We start from the raw sequence: 16,977 nt of genomic DNA on the forward strand, positions 1-16,977 counted from the left end.
AGTGCTTCATATTACACACCATTATTAATACATTATTATTAATAATAATGCAGTGGGTTGTGTTTTTTATGTTCTTTTTTGTTGTTGCTGTTTTCATTTTTTTATTTTTGTTTTCATTTTTTTTATTTTTGTTTTCATTTTTTTTATTTTTGTTTTCTCCTTCCTTTTTGTTTTTATTGTAATTGCAAATGAAAAAATGTAAAGCGTTAGCTGGGGAATGCTGGGAGATGTAGGACAATTTCCATCAAACATGCCTAGGATTGCACCCTTAGTAGATTAGCAACAGCAGGGGTGAGCGGGGGAAGAGCCCATTTGGTTACTCTTCCCTGAGCCTTGTTCAGCCAGTAAAGCAGCCTTGATGCCGCCCCGCCACGTTGGGGGAGCAACAGGGGGAGGCTGCAGCCAAGAAATGTGGACTTCCCAGCATGCTGCACAGCTCAGTGGCTTCCTCTTCTCTCTTGCAGGCCCTCACGGCAGCCGATTTGAACTTGGTCCTCTACGTCTGTGAGACCGTGGACCCTCAGCAAGTGTTCGGGCAGCACCCCTGCCCGCTCTCCCAGCCCGTCCTCCTGTCTCTCATTCAGCAGCTCTCCTCGGATTTGGGAGCCCGGACAGAACTCAAACTGAAGTGAGTGCACCATGGTGGTGCTTAAACGGGGGGTGCGTCCTGCCTCTCTGGAGGGAAAAAAGGCAGGCGCTTCCTACACGGGGGCTGCGTGCATCCCAGGCTTTAAAAACACACACATTCATTTATTTATTTATTTTCTCAGGAAAAAGTAAGTCTGCAATGGATGTATTTCTCTTACCCTGTATAATTCTGGTTTAGCTAGTCATGGATTGGGATCTATCTGGGACACTGGAGCCCCACCTTCCCGACCCCAGGAAATCTTACTCAGCTCACTCTGGCTTCTGAGATTAACAGGCGTTGCCCACTGGGTTCACACAACACAACAAGCCAGAGTAGGGTTGAGTGTGGGTTGTGGCTGAATCATGGGTTTTGTGTTGTGTGAACTCAGCCGGGCTAACAAACCATGGTTTGTCAACCATGAAGAACCCACGGTTTGTTGTTGGATTGTGGGTTGTTCGTGATTTAACAAACAATAACAAACCCACACTCAACACGTACTCTGACTTGTCATGCTGTGTGAACCACTGCCAAGCACATCTTTACATCCATCAGGGTTAGAACATAAGACCATAAAAACATAAGTGCCACGCTGGATCAGACCAAGGGTCCATCTTGTCCAGCACTCTGTTCGCACAGTGGCCAACCAGCCATCAGCCAGGGATGAACAAGCAGGACATGGTGCCACAGCACCCTCCCACCCATGTTCCCCAGCAACTGGTGCACACAGGCTTACTGCCTCGAATACTGGAGATCGCACACAACCGTCAGGGCTAGTAGCCATTGATCGCGTTCTCCTCCAGGAATTGATCCAACCCCCTTTTAAAGCCATCCAGATTGGTGGCCATCACTACATCTTGTGGTGAGAAATGTGCTTAAGATTTTGGTGGGTGTTTTCTTTTAACATGAGTGAGCCGGGGGAAGCTGGGTTCTGCCCTTTCCCTGCCCTTCCGTGGAATTTCAGTGTATACCCATTGGCCCAGTACCACAGTTCTGTAGCCAGAGTCGTGCTCTCAACCTGTACTCTGCTCTGCTCCCTTCTCCGCAGTTACCTGGAGGAGGCAGTGATGCACCTAGACCACAGCGACCCCATCACCCGGGACCACATGGGCTCGGTTATGAACCAGGTGCGGCAGAAGCTCTTCCAGTTCCTGCAGACGGAACCTCACAACAGCCTGAGCAAGCCTGCGAGGCGCCTCATGATCATGCTTCAAGGCCTGGTCACTCCCAGCATGACCTAAGGAGGCGCCCGGGCTCTCGCCCAAAGGTGCCCGTCATCACTCACCAGACGGGGCTGCTTCCCCTTTTTCTAAAGCTCTTGCAGGGGGGGAGGGGGGAGAGAAAATGCATCTACACGACACGCGCGTGGAATGGATAGACGGGGGCCGTCCAAGCCCAGCTGCGTTAGCCCCATATAATCTGAAATACACTTATTTTCTCTGCAAGCAGAACCCCTCCCCGCCTCCCTGCCCAGCGCCTGCCTCACTTTGTAGGAGCTGTTCCGCAGAGACACTAATCCCATCCTCGGCCCGTTTTATAGCTTGGAGCCAGCCTCCCCTCCCCAAGAATTTGGGGGCTGGGGAGGGGGTGCTCTGGAAAGCTGCCCTGCCCTGTCATGGGGAAGGGTGTCGCCATGGCCAGCTAAAATTAAAACAGTCAGAGGTACCTGTCAAAAGGTGCAGGCAGGTTGTAGGATCAATCACAGCAGCCTTCATGAGGTATTGCCTCCACCTGCCCCGTTTGCGGATGGGGGACGCCGAGTTCATGAAGCCCACCCATCGTGGGATGCAGATCATGGGTCCTTCGTGTGGTGGAGCATGTTCGTGGATCAGAGGATTCCCTTAAAGGTTGTTTCGTTTTGTTTTGCTTTTACACCACTTTCCCACCCACCTTTCCTTTTTACCTAGGATCTTAATCTTTCGTTTTTGAATAATGTTTAAAAAAGTTCAATAAATGACTTTTTGGAGGAAAAAAAAATAAGAACGCCGCCCGCATGTGTTCCTTGATAGGCCTGGTGGGAGGCTTGTCGGCTCAATGACTTGATCACGTCAGGGCCGTGAGGCCAGAGGAAGGCTTTGCCTTATGCGCGGGTTCTGACTCCGGAGTTCTCCTGCTTATGCCTGACGGTCTCAGACGAGAGTAAGACCAGACGGACAGAGAAGAAACAGCTTTGTTAGTATAAGAGCGCTTGTTGAAGAGGCACCACACACACACACACACACACACAATATTATCCTGATTAGAGGGCCCTGTAAGTTCTACCTCTGATGTAAGAGATTACATTACAAGAAGCTTCATCACGTCATGACTGGTTAGTCACAGCCTCAGTTATTTCCTTTGCCTCGTCTTAATGGCAGTTTTCCTTATTGCCATGTTGGTCCATGAGAAAATCCGCAGTTGGGCAATGCCTTTTATTACGATCAACCAAAAATTCCACAAAATAATGCAAGCTTTTGAGTTCCCCAGAACCCTTCATCAGGCAAATAAGCAGGATGGGGAAGAACCAAAATCCCCCGAATCGGCTAGGTGTTCACAGCCTTGACGTCTGCAGTTTAAATAGACCCAATCTCAAAATGACGATTTGCAGGTGTTGCCCAACTGAATTTTAGATTTCCTTCCCTACGATCGCCATCCATCCCGCCTTGTCTTGTGTCTGATCCCTGCTTTGTGTGTTTCCAGGCTAAATCCTCAACTGGCCCTCTGCTCCTTTTAAAGTGAGCCATGCTCTTAAAAGACAAAAATTGATGTGCAAAATGGCAACTGGAATCCAACAGCTGGAATCCCTGTCGACAGCTGACCATCGCTTGGAATAAATATTGAAAAGATGATGCGGTGTGGGAAGGGACACATAAAGCTAACAGTCCAGTAGTAGTTAATTCAGTTGTACGCCCGAAATAAAAAGTACTGTAAGACCCACTGGGGCTGTTCACACATAACAGCAACCCATCTTTGTTGTGCACGATCAGGTGCATCGCTGCTGCTTTTACTACACAAGCCACAATCAGCTCCCTCGGTTGTGGAGTGTGACATCCGAACCTGAACTGCTAGGTTGCGTAGAGGCTAAACAACCGAGCAGTTAACCCATGGTTTGTTGTTGGGTCAACCACTGTGTTCTTTAGCCCCCTAAACAACCCAGTGCTTCTAGTTCGCACCTCCCGCTGCACAACCTACGAAGGAGGCGATTGTGGGTTGCGCTACAACGCAGAAGAGTGTGTGCTGCAGGAAGCGCACTTGTGCTTCGCCTGCAAAAAATCTGGCTTTTCCCTTCCTCGGGGCTTCCCTGAATTCATCTCCCCTTTTATGACCCTTGAGACTTTGCCCCTGTTTGCTCCCAATGAAGCAGCAAGAAAGCCATTTAACAGGGCTTTAGAGCTGTGACAGCCCAATGAGATTAATCTTGTTGCCAGGACATCAAGCTTTTTGTGGGCTAAGGCAGATGTCGTAGCATCCAACATCCCCCAGCTGGGTTTTGCCACAAGTGGAGCAAGAAAGCTGCAGGTTATTTAACCTGCAGTTTTTGAGTGAGTGCAGTCCAGACGTTGGGCTACGACAGGGGTGCAGAAAGCGCTTTCAGCCTGAGTTCCGAATTTCATTTTGGAGAAGTTCACCGGGGGGGGGGGGGGTGTTGCATGCATACGGGGCAAAGCCAAAATGCCAGTATATTATTAATAGAGGCATAAAGAAGAGCCCTGCTGGATCAGACCAATGGTCCATCTAGTCCAGCCCTCTGTTCACACAGTGGCCAACCAGCTGTGGACCAGGGACCCACAAGCAGGACACGGTGCAACAGCACCCTCCCACCCATGTTCCCCATCAAGAGGCAGCTGGACAACCATCTGTCAGGGATGCTTTAGGGTGGATTCCTGCATTGAGCAGGGGGTTGGACTCGATGGCCTTGTAGGCCCCTTCCAACTCTGCTATTCTATGATTCTATGAACTAGTGTATACAGGCTTCCTGCCTCTGATACTGGATGATGCACTTAGCCATCAGGTCTAGTAGCCATTGATATCCTTCACAAAAGCTGGGAAACCCCCCCAATGAAAGGGGAAGGGTTAGGGTTCTAGGGGGAAGGTGGAAAGTCACTGCTCGCCCCCTGTGGCCACACATTTTGAGCTCCTGGATTTGAGCTTACCTTTGAAGGGAACAATCCACCACTACTCCGCTGTGTTTATTTATTTATTTATTTTATTACATTTATATACCACCCCATAGCCGAAGCTCTCTGGGCGGTTTACAACAATTAAAAATGGTAAACATTAAAAGTATACAAAATTTAAAAACCATCAAAAACATAAAAAAAACAGTATAAAAACAGTATCCATTTAAAAACAACAATTCTGGGGTCCATTAAAAACAAACTTAACGTTGTTAAATGCTGTTATGCCTGGGAGAAGAGAAAAGTCTTGACCTGGCACCGGAAAGATAACAATGTTGGCGCCAGGCGAGCCTCATCGGGGAGATCACAGTCGGGGGGCAACCACCGAAAAGGCCCTCTCCCTTGTTGCCATCCTCCGAGCTTCCCTCGGAGTAGGCACTCTGAGTAGGACCTTAGATGTTGACCGCAGTGTATGGATAGGTTCATGTCGGGAGAGGCGTTCCATCAGGTATTGCGGTCCCAAGCCATGTTTGAGTGGAGGTGTCATTGCTGGTATAAATTTGGGGAGCAGAGAGGTTGACAGCATAACCCTCTGCAAAGTTTAGACCACCTTCGGGATCTGGGCCCCCAAAGCACCATTGTTGGGTTTGTAGAGTGAGTGGGTGGAATTCTTGGTTCGGCAGCGGGTTCCTTTATGAGCCACACCGAAAAACCCATTTATATCCCACGGATTGAGTCACAACGCAATAGAAATCGCGGTATTATCCAAGCAAGCACAAACCACTTAAGTGGCAGAGTTTTTCAAAGGGTTTGGTGATCAGGAAGCGATGAGGCGATTTGATGCTGCAGCAAAGTCTCCCGGGCTCCGTTTACATATGCAAAGCTAGTATTGTGCATTCTGGAGATTATTGGGAAAGCGGCTTCCTAGCGTTTTTGTGCGTTAAGATGGTCCATTTCTGTGAAAGTGTGAGCTAGTGAGCGAGAGATAATTGCATGGGGATATATGTCCCTGGCTTTTCCTCTACTGTGCTTCCCCCACAATGCCTTGCAACTCTTCACTGATCCCTTGCCATCCATACACCAAAGCAAGTGAAGTTCTACAGAGGCGAAGCGCTTGCCCTTGTTTGATGCAAACACATCCCGGGAACGGGTAGGAAACGCGCTCTTGTACTTGCCCAACCCTGGATCAAGGAAGGCCCGTGTGCTCTCCTCCCAAAGGGAACAGCACTTGTGCCGTTTCCCCTCTTCTCTCTCTCTCTCTCTCTCATAGGGAAGCCACGGCGGCCAGCTGTTGGGAATGAGGTCTGTGCACAAGAGGATCGCACATCTTACTCAAATTCCACCCGTTGGGCTGTTGCTCCAGTTCTGACTGGAGATATCAAAAAAGGCTTTAAGGATTAAAGTATTCTGAAGGGAAATATCCCCTTCCCAGCTGGCTCTTGTGCTGGGGTGGGGGGTTGCAATGCCCTTCTCTCAGAGGCTGGGTTTCTTGTTCTGTTATGATAGTAAAGATGCGAACAGGGCGGGCGGGGATTGAATCCTCCAGCGCCCACCTTCCTCACCATTGGCCAAGGATTTGCAAACTCTATTGTATCATTGCAACAAATATCTCCTCCTCTGCTCTAAAGCATTGCCTTTTCTAGGAGGGCCTGATGGGAATTTGGAGTGCAACAGGTTGGAGAAAGTTGCTTCTGGCACGAGTTTGCTCTTCTTTATTTCTTAGTCTGTCCTTGTTCCTTCTGGCTAGCTTGTACAACACAGTCCTGTAATCCTGTTACTTCCCCGATACCCTCTAATGATCCGGCATTCCCCAACCTGGTACCCATCAGATGTGTTGCACTACAGCTCGTGACGTCCCAGATCATTGGTTGGGACAGATGGGGGTTCGACAAATCTGCAGGGCGCCACATTTAGGAAGGCTGTTCAATGAATTAGTAGGACATCCTTTCTCAATCATTCTTTTGTTTATAACAGGAGACTTTTTCATATAGACTTGGTTTGCACAACATGACAAACCAGAGTACGGGTTGAATATGGATTGTTGCTGAATCGTGGATTATCATTGAATCATAGGTTATTGTTGAATTGTGGGGTTTTGTGTTGTGTGAACCCAGCTGCGCTAACTGTTCTGTCCTGATCCTAAACTCACATAACACAACAGCTCAGGGTAGAAGTTGAATATGGGTTGTCATTGAATCATGGGTTGCTGTGTTGTGTGAACCCAGCTGTACTTACCATGTTTTGTTAACCACAAACAACCCAGAGTTCACAGCCTAACAACAAACCATGGGTTCTCTTTGTGGGTTGTTCATGGTTAGCATGGCTGGGTTCACAAAACCTTCCACAATTCAATGAAAAGCCATGATTCCATGACAAACCGTACTCAACCTCCACTCTGGGCTGTAGTGTTACATAGGTTTGGGATCAGGAGAGAATAGAATGCACCCTTCAGTCTATCTGGACATTATCCTCACAGTCCCAATGGAATCAGTCTTCCACACACATGAGTGTACACATGAACACTCAAGCAAGGATGGGATAGGGATGTCATCAATAAAATTCCTAGAAGAAAAATAATCCTGACGCTGAGAAAGGATGAGGGGAAATGGCAGCTGAAATAGCCCCAGCTCTGGAAAGGAATCACAAGTGGGGGGTGGGGGAGCATCTCCCCTTTGCTGGCTTTGTTGGGACTTGGGGGAAGTGTTCAAAGTGGGAAGGACACTGACAAGTGTCAGTTCAAGGCTTAAGGATGAGAAGGTGACGTTACCGAAGGACCATCAAAGCTGATGTCACACACACACTTCGGTGATCCTTTTCAGAGCACTTACTTCACTTTCATTTTTTCATTTTTCAGTGCCTCTGATTTGCACAAATGGGTTTGTACCTTTTCCTTAGTCTCATTTTTCTCCCAGTCCTTCACAAGGGTGCGCATATTAGCTTACCTTGTCATTTTCATAGAATCATAGAATCATAGAATAGCAGAGTTGGAAGGGGCCTACAAGGCCATCGAGTCCAACCCTCTGCTCAATGCAGGAATCCACCCTAAAGCATCCCTGACAGATGGTTGTCCAGCTGCCTCTTGAATTACTCTAGTGGGGGAGAGCCCACAACTTCCCTAGGTAACTGATTCCATTGTCGTACTACTCTAACAGTCAGGAAGTTTTTCCTGATGTCCAGCTGGAATCTGGCTTCCTTTAACTTGAGCCCGTTATTCCATGTCCTGCATTCTGGGAGGATCGAGAAGAGATCCTGGCCCTCCTCTGTGTGACAACCTTTTAAGTATTTGAAGAGCGCTATCATGTCTCCCCTCAATCTTCTCAATTTTCCTGGTATGTTACCTACTTCCCTTGACAACTGTAACATACAATGAAATTGACAAGGTGAGGACCACACATAGCGGACAGGAGAATCTGCGCTCCTGCGAACTTGTGAAAGACCATCTCAACCTGCCTAGGGTTGTACCTGAAATGAGCTGCACACCCCCCACCTGGAAGCAGAGGTATCTCGAATAATGGGAAGTTTTTAACCTGTAGCTGCAAGAAAAAAGAAAGAAAAACCACCCTAAAGTAATGAGACAAGTTATCATATACCTGCTGCTGTATATGTTTTAATTTTGTAAAGCTCCTTGAGGCCCAGCTTTGGGCAAAAGGTGGGATACAAATAATAATGATGATGATGATGATGATGATGATGATGATGATGATGAAGATGAAAGCCAGACTAATACAGAGATCGAATTAAAGGCCTCGGTGTCGTTTTCATATGTGAATTGCTGGTGGGCTTTCAGTGTGAAAATCAACTTAAGTCTGGCACCACAGTTTTTGTCGCTGCGATTGGATCTTTCTGATGGGGAACATGGGTGGGAGGGTGCTGCTGCACTCGTGTCGTGCTTGTGGTTTTCCCGTGAGCAGCTGGCTGGCCACCGTGTGAACAGAGTGCTGGACTAGATGGACCCTGGGTCCGATCCAGCACGGCTCTTATGTCCTTATGACTCTCCTGAAACCCATTTCGCGAAACACCGGTTGAAAACCACGACTTTTGAACTCCAGCCGCGGCTGCTGGTTGTTGCTCGGCCTGGTGGCGTCCATCACCTCCCCATCTTCTCCAGGACCCCGGACGAGAAAGGGCGAGGGGTCTCTCTCTCTCTCTCTCTGTGTGTGTGTGTGTGTGTGTGTGTGTGTCTGTCTGTGTGTCTGTGTGTGACGCTTAGGACAAGCGGGAGAGCCACCGCACTGCGGATCCGGCAGTAGAGTCGCTTTTAAGGCGAGGAAAACTTCGGCTCCTCCAAAGCTGCAGGCAGGAACTGGCCGGGCCCTGCGCCACCGCGTTCCCGGCTTGCGCCAGGCGCCTGCACGCCCACCCGTCCCTTGCTCCAAAGCCACGCGTCGCTCAGTAAACCGCGGGCTGGATATCCGGAGCGGAACGGAGCTGGGTGGCCGGGCGCGCCATCCTGCTCCAGGAAAGCCCTCCCGGCCGGGATCGGCGAGGCGGGGCCGAGGGCGGCGCTGAGCCGGGAGGGGAGGCGCCCGCAGACGCCGGGCTTTTTTTGCAGCTCGCTCACTCGCCCGCTCGTTCGCTGCCCGGCTCCGCACTGAGCTGCCGCTGCTGCTGCTGGCCGCGCCGGGCGGGCGGGCACCATGGGCTGCGCGGCGCTGCTGCTGCTGCTGCTGCTGCTACTCCCGTTGCATCTGGGTGAGTCGCCGAGGGCGGCCGGTGAGCGAGCGAGCGAGCGAGCGTGTGTGTTCAGACGTGCACGCGAGAAGCGCGCAGCTAGAGGGCAAGGGGAGAGCGGCCGTCCGATCGGAGGACTGCGAAGTCTTACGGGACGGGGAGCGTGCAAGGGGGCCGCGTGTGTCTGGGTAAACGGGCACTGCGAGCCCCGGGGGCGTGGAGCTGAGCCTTCCCCCAGGGGTGGGTGGGTTGCGTTCGGGTCGAGGAAACGCGACACCGATCGGCCCGCACGTGTGTATGTATAAGAAGAGGAAGCGCGCAGGGCAGCGAGGCTCCGAGCGTGTTGCAGCTCGCGTACGAGGCTGGCTGCCCTTCTTAACCATGCTGGTTGGGGCTGATGGGGATTGGAGTCCCCAACGTCTGCAGGATCCCCACCACCACGCGACAGTTTCTAAGAGCTGGTGGGCTTGCTCCACCGCCTTGCTGCCTCTCGCACCTGCCTGCTTGGAATCGGGGCTTCTCCAAAGTGCGTTTACCTGTATGCCCCTCTCCCCTGCTTTCCGATCCTATTTCCCCCCACCCCAACGTCCACCCCAACCGCGAGGGTGTTCGCTTGCCGGGATCCCAGTAGCGTGGCGACCTCCCACTCGGCTGGTTGATCTCTTTGGGAGTTCCCCCCCCCCCCCCCCCAAAAGCAAAGAGGCTAGTAGTGGCACCTTCCAGGCTAACGCATTTGTTATGGCGGAAGTTTTTCGTGGGCTGCCGGTCCGCATGGTCCGATGCAACAGCAGATGCAGGCGCTCATCATGGCAATCCCCAGAGTCACCCCCCCTCCCAAGGAGAGTCCCAAAATGCAGGCAGCTGTGTGCTTCTCTGCTCCAACCGGCAACAGCTTTCTAAGCTCTCAGGTTGGAGGTCTTCCCCCATTTCCTGCTTCCTCTTCCCTGGAGGTGTCAGGGATTGAACCCGGGGCCTTCTATACGCAAATAACCACTGAGCTGCGGTCCCGCTCCAAAGGTCTTTCCCCAGAGACTAAACCTGACTAAACAATATGACCAGCAGCCTTGGACATCTCCTCCTATTTATAGGCATCTAGCACCAAGAGCAGTGGTGTAGTAGCCAATTTTGAAGTGCAGTTGCTCATCATGACAGTCTCCATAGCCACGCCCCCAAGGAGAGTCCAAAATAGCAGGCTGCTGTGTTGTTCCCTATTTCCAAAGCAGTTCTAAGAGTTTTCATCTGCTAGGAGCCGGTCTTTTTGCAAAGTCTTCATTGCCCATTCAACACCAAGCCACCCCAAATACTTTGTATTACAGCAGCGAACAATATATCGCTGCTGGGGAAATTAATCTCCCCCTCCCCCCCCCCAAGCTACTGTGAGGATCTGAGCTCAGAGGGGACAGACAAGCCTGAGGGGCGGTGGGGAGGAGGGGGGGATAGGGGGTGACCGAAGACCTCAGCATCCCTGCTAATCGGCTCCACTACTTCACTATGCAACAGTCTTTAAGGTGCCACCGGACTCTTCGTTGTTCTTGCTGCAATAGACTAGTAGGGCTACTCTGCTGGAAATTGGAAACCCGGACAGCTCTTTACAGATCTCTCCCTCTTATTCCCCTTCTAATCGGCACTGGCGTCTCCCCCAAGCGGTCTATTTCCTCCTGGAGTTGCTCCGTAGCTCCGTTTGGCAGTGCCTTTTCAGGCTGAAGGAATTCGCTCCATATGGATGAGGAGAGTCTTGCTCCTTTGACATTCAGTGGAGCCGGCTTAGAATTATATTTACGAATTTCGTTTTATTTTATTTCGATAGCCCAAGTCCTCAGCTGGGGAGGGTGGAGATTTGCAGCAGTGAGTCAAAGGCCTGCTCTGCTCTTCAATACATTCCGTGGCACGTTTTCTTCTTCAGTTCAGACTTACCTTTCCATCTACCTCCATGTTTATTATTTGTTCGTTTGCTGCATTTCTATCTCATTGCTCCTCCCGATTTTATGTTCACAACAACCCTGTGAGGCTGAGGCTAGACAATCTTTGTGGCAGAGTGGAGATTTGAACCCGGGTCTCTTCCGAAACTGACATTCTAACCACCACACCCAATGGTATGTGTCTACTCTGACCAGAGTGTCCAGTAGTGGCTTTCCAGAGTGTTCAGTAGAGGCCTTTCTCTTTCCCAGTCTCCTCAGCATGTCCAGGGATGATGGGAATTGGAGTCTAGTACATGGGAGGCAGGTTCGGAGGGAGACGTGACTCTTCCTTATCACCTATTGCCTGATCTTTTTAGATGGACATGCCAGGAAGTGAAGCTGAGACATTCTGTGTGAAACCTGTGATCTGGTGCTTAGTAGTGGTTCTTCCCCAAATTCAAGCTTTAAATTGCAAGATGGGCTCATTGAAGAGCAGCTGTTGTAACTAGTTCTTGATGTCTCATAATAATCAGAAATAGAGGTCCTGCTGCAGAATAATCACATTAGTATGGGGACCATATGGAAAGGAGGACAGGGCTCCTGTATCTTTAACAGTTGCATAGAAAAGGGAATTTCAGCAGGAGCCCTGCCCTCTTGACCAGATACAAAAGAGGGCAGGGCTCCTGCAGCTTTAACAGTTGTGATGAAGATGCATACAAATGACACCTGCTGAAATGCCCTTTTCAATACAACTGTTAAAAATACAGGAGCCCAGTCCTCCTTTTCATATGGTCACCCTATACATTAGCCCATTAACTCAAACACCGGGCAGCAATGACACCCCCTACCCACAGGGGTGTCTTGTCCTCTGCCGTAGCTGCCCCTCCCCCGCAGCCTTTCTTGGCATTGCTCTCTTTGGGCATCTATCATGCCAGCTTGAGCTCCAACCTCTGTGTCTTTCATCTCTTGGCATATACAGGGTGATTTCACAAAATCGGTTTAAGCAAATGTCCGATAGACTCTCATGATGTGCTTCTCCTCTGTTAAGTCGTTTCCTGAGGTGACAACGGCAACACCCCCCCCCCCAAAAAAAACCCCAAATCCTTGTTAGCTAATCTCCCATTTCACACATTGATGGCACCATGTGATAGATGCCATTATCATCTAATTAAGCCTCACTTCTGAATCTGCTCATAGCCTAGAATAGGAGCAGTGCCTTTAAACATAAAGTAAGCCACGTTGCGCCATCCGAACAATGCCAAAATCCTTGGTCAGGCAATACCTTTATTAGGACCAAGCAAAAATGCACAACCTTGTGGGAAAGCTTTTGAGATGTTCAGATATCTTCATCTGGCTAAATGTTACATAAAGGTGGGAGGCAGAGAGGAAAGAGTGATTTGACGTTGAAGTCATGGGAACGTTGTAAACTGCCTTATACTGAGTCAGGCCCTTGGTCCGTTGAACCAGGAATTGTTGACACTGACTGGCAGCAACGGCTCACCAGGATTTGGGGCAGGAGTCTTTTTCCTAGCGCTACCTGGAGAAGCTTTTTAAAGCTCAGCTAAAAACTTTTCTTTTTCCTAAAGCTTTTAAAACTTGATTTTGTTCTGACTTTATACTGTTAGTTTTACCCTACCCTGTACCTGTTTACCCTACCCTGTGCCTGTTTGCATTCTCTTCCCCTCCTTATTGTTTTATTATGATTTTATTAGAATGTAAGCCTATGCGGCAGGGTCTTGCTATTTACTGTTTTACTCTGTACAGCACCATGTACATTGATGGTGCTAAATAAATAAATAAATAAATAAATAAATAATAATAATAATAAAGAAGCCGGGGATTGATAAGGTGCAATGGAGGAAGAGGGTTAAAGGAATTAGATTCTACAAAGTGTCATGCAAGTTTCAGATTACACCTAGGGTTTTGGGGACAAACAGGTATGAAATTGTCCACGCCCCTGCCCCCAAACACATTTTTGAAAATATAAAATCTTATTTGTCTCCAGCCTTAGACAAAACGCACAGGGCTCAAAGCAGGATATTCCACTATGAAAGTGGTATTTAAATACCACTGCTTTATAGCGGTATTGAAGTGCACTGCAGGATCTACACTACTGCTTGAAGTGCACAGACAACTGTTGGGGCCCATGACACATGATATTCCACTGTGAAAGTGGTATATGGTCTGTGTCAATGGGCCCCAACAGCTGTCAGTGCACTTCAGTACCACTACACAGCAGTCGTGTGGCACCTGCCTTTTATATGCTGCTTTCATGCTGCTTTCATAGTGCAATATCCTGCTTGGTGTAGATGAGCACGCAGATTTCTTGGTAGATGGAGAACAAAGGTAAAGAAAAGCATAGCAGTTTTTCACACTAGCAAAGCTGGAGATGGATTTGGGGTGTTAAGCAAGGTTTTAAAGAAAAGTAATTGGAAGCTAAATTGGGTGGTGTTCCCTAAGGGGACAGAGGGAAGGTAACTCACAGTAGCTACAGTTCTCTGAGATTAGGAGCGTAGGGTTTTGTTTCAAGGAAATGGAAATGACTTCTACTTAACCGGTTTAGGATTGAGAGGTCCCAGACTGACATCTGCTACTGTGCTTAGCTGGAAGAAATATTAATTTTCTTCCAGCTAAGGCTGTGCAAAAGCTGGACAGTTGTGAAAGAGAAAGAATACATGCTTTCTTTTGTACCCGTGGTGAGGTGGTTGAGGCAGCGGTTCACACGTGCACATACATCACTTGATTGCCCCGTGGTTCACTATTGTCCTCTGAACTGTTTCCCTTGAAAAGCGTTGTACACAATTCCTCCTGGGACTGTGTGTATGTCCTGGTTGTGGTAATCATCCCTACAGATGGCCGATTCACACATGCAGATAATCGCTTGACATGGCAATTGATGAACGACAACCAATGCATGTGTGAATCAACCCTGGATTCTTGAAAGTTGTGGGTTTAAATGTCTTGCTGGATGGTATTTCTCGTCTTTCCAGGTGTAAGTGGGTCTCTGACCACCAGTCTGGGCAGGTAGGCACAGAGCTCACAGTTGTTCCATCATGTACTATAAGCCCCAGAAACTGATACAACCATGACTTATGATGATGAAGATGGGTATAATTTGCAGGCCGTTGAATGAGATAGCCAGATTCTTGCGAGATGAGATAGCTTCTTTGGTAATGCCATGTTGAGTTCTGCATATTGTGCGGGATTAGGTCTTGGGCCTATACGTTTTAGAAAGAATTATTGACATCATGAAGTATTACAAGGCCTTTTTAGTTTTTTCTTTATTTATTTAAAACATTTGTATCCCTCCCTATATCACTAGGATCTCAGGGTGGTGTACAGATAAAATTATACAATATAAAACAATAAATATACCCAGCTAAAAACAAATTCTACCTGTTGTGTTCATTGCGGATAGAGGAACCACTAAAATTATTTGGGGGTTGGGGGGGAGGAGAAAGAGACCATTTATCCAGCTTGAGGGAGTAGGCAAGAAAAGATTTAGAAACAATAAGTTTGGGGATCAGACTTCAGATTCACATTAGATTTGTCCCTTTGGCACCAGGAGAAGACCATTTCATTTCCCCAAGCATTTTAGATGCAATTTTAATCCTGCTGACTGTCTTATGCCGCTTTTATACTTTTTATGGTTTTTTTTATTAGTTTGTGGTTTGTATATACATTGTAATTACTTTATTCTTTTTGTAAGCCACCCTGGGAATATGATTGAAATACTGTATTAAGATATGTATAATAATAATATACACAATGGGATGCTTCCGAATGAGGCTTTTCTTTTGCAATCACCCGGCCTCATTCATGGAATTTTACAGAGGATCCAAAAGTCATCATCTTCCATTGGTAACCCTTCCATGTTTTCCCACCATTTCTTCCAGCAAATCTCTTAAGGGAGGGAAAGCTGGAATAGCTGGTCAATGTCTTTTGCTTGGTAGCACCAGGGACTATAAATCTCTGGAAGCTTGCATATATGATCATTCCCCAGTGTCTTGGAATTCCTCCCTCAACAATAGCAAAGTATTTTTGTAGTTGTTTAAATATAAGCAAGATGCTTTGATTCTAACAACAACAAAAATGGACTGGAAAAGGGCTACCGTGTGGTGGGGCACGTTATCTTCAGCCTGATTTGAATTAGCACTTGGGCTATTCACACGTAACATGACACATGCCTGGTGCATTCCACAACCTTTTTGAATATACACCCCCTGATCGCGTGTTGCTGTGTGATGTCTGAACCCGGACACTATAGGTTAATTGTAGGTTAAGCAACCCACAGTTAACCTAACTACTAATTGTGGGTTAACTGTGGGTTGTTTAACCCACAATTAACTTGCAGTGTCTGGGTTCAGATGTCATGTAACGATCTCCAACCGGAGGTTTAATATTCAAAATGGCACGCTGTGGCAAATTGTGGGTTAATTAACTAACTCACAATTTGCCGCTATCACATGCAAACATCTCATCGATCCTGCGGAATATTTTGCTGCCAAAGTGAGTTTTCACCTTGTTTTGGATACTTTCTTAACCTATTTTCTGCTTCTGCTATGGTGGGGCTCTGTGGCTTCTGCCCAATTTGGAAGGTGGAGATGTTTCATTGTATACAGGTGGAACATACAAGAATTAATACAGGATGTGCTACAGAGCTGAATTCTGAGGGCGAACACTCTCTTCCTCTACCCGCTCTCCCCCCCAAATAGGTCAGCATCCCTGGTGATAGATGGGCCGTGAACTCAAGTTCTAGATTTGTTCCGATTGGTCCTGTATATGTGGTCCTGTATATGTGGTCAATGTGATTGCCCCTCAAGCTTCTATTGGCTTTATACCAATTTAACTTCTGGCTTCCTCCCAATGAATCCTGAGCACTGTCGTTGGTTCCCTGGTTGGGACACTGAGCCCTCTCCCCTCTGGGAACTGGAATACCCAGGAAACCCCAGGGGAAAGGAATGACGGTTAAATCAGCTTAAAACTGGTGTAGCTATGGAGGGTCTTTTGGAGGAGGAGTCTTCTTTTGTTCCAACCTCCATTATTAAAAAAGAAGTTTAGTATCATGGCCATGAGCCTTGAGGATGTTTCTGTTTCAGGGGTTTGACAACCTGGTGCTCTCCAGATGTTTCAGACTGCAGTTCCCATAAACCTCAGCCAGCATGGCCAATGGTTAGGGATTAGGGGAGTTGTAATCCAAAACAGGTTAGATACCCCACCTCTCTTGGGGCTGCCCGCCTGCCCTTCCTTTCATTATTCTACACATTCTATTCTTCTGGACAAGCAACAGAAGAGCTCTTTCCGCTCTTGTGCTATAATTATTACAATTATATCCCACTTTTCCCCTCTTACAAGGAACCCAAGGTGGTGTACACAATCCTCCTCCTCTGCATTTTATCCTCACAACAACCCTGTGAGGTAGGTGAGGCTGACAGTCAGTGACTGGCCCAAAGTCACCCGGTGAACTTCATGGCCGAATGGGGACTAGAACCCAGATCTCGTGAGTCCCAGTCCAGCATGCTAACCACTACACCACAGTGGCTTATAAATATAGAGACAGCCATCCCCCAAGATCTTTAATGAGGGTTTTCTTTTCTCCCAAGAGTTGCTCAGGAAGTAGAACGAATAGCTAGCAACAAAGAAAGAAGTTGTTTTTTGTCTTTTGTTTTGCTTGGGCACTCTAGTG

At 48.1% G+C, this 16,977-nt stretch overlaps 1 protein-coding gene across 1 annotated transcript in view; it reads left to right on the forward strand.

The window, feature by feature from the left end:
* The window catches only part of EDC4 (enhancer of mRNA decapping 4), a 42,321-nt gene extending 39,713 nt beyond the window's left edge, over positions 1 to 2,608 (forward strand). Inside the window, exons 28-29 of the mRNA XM_063140998.1 lie at positions 465 to 628; positions 1,674 to 2,608. Of these exons, the coding sequence (XP_062997068.1) occupies positions 465 to 628; positions 1,674 to 1,866 (357 nt within the window). The 3' untranslated portion in view covers positions 1,867 to 2,608. The remainder of the gene's footprint in view (positions 1 to 464; positions 629 to 1,673) is intronic.
* The last annotated feature ends 14,369 nt before the right edge of the window (positions 2,609 to 16,977 follow it).

Source organism: Elgaria multicarinata, chromosome 14 (assembly GCF_023053635.1).
Source record: "Elgaria multicarinata webbii isolate HBS135686 ecotype San Diego chromosome 14, rElgMul1.1.pri, whole genome shotgun sequence".
Taxonomy (NCBI): domain Eukaryota; kingdom Metazoa; phylum Chordata; class Lepidosauria; order Squamata; family Anguidae; genus Elgaria; species Elgaria multicarinata.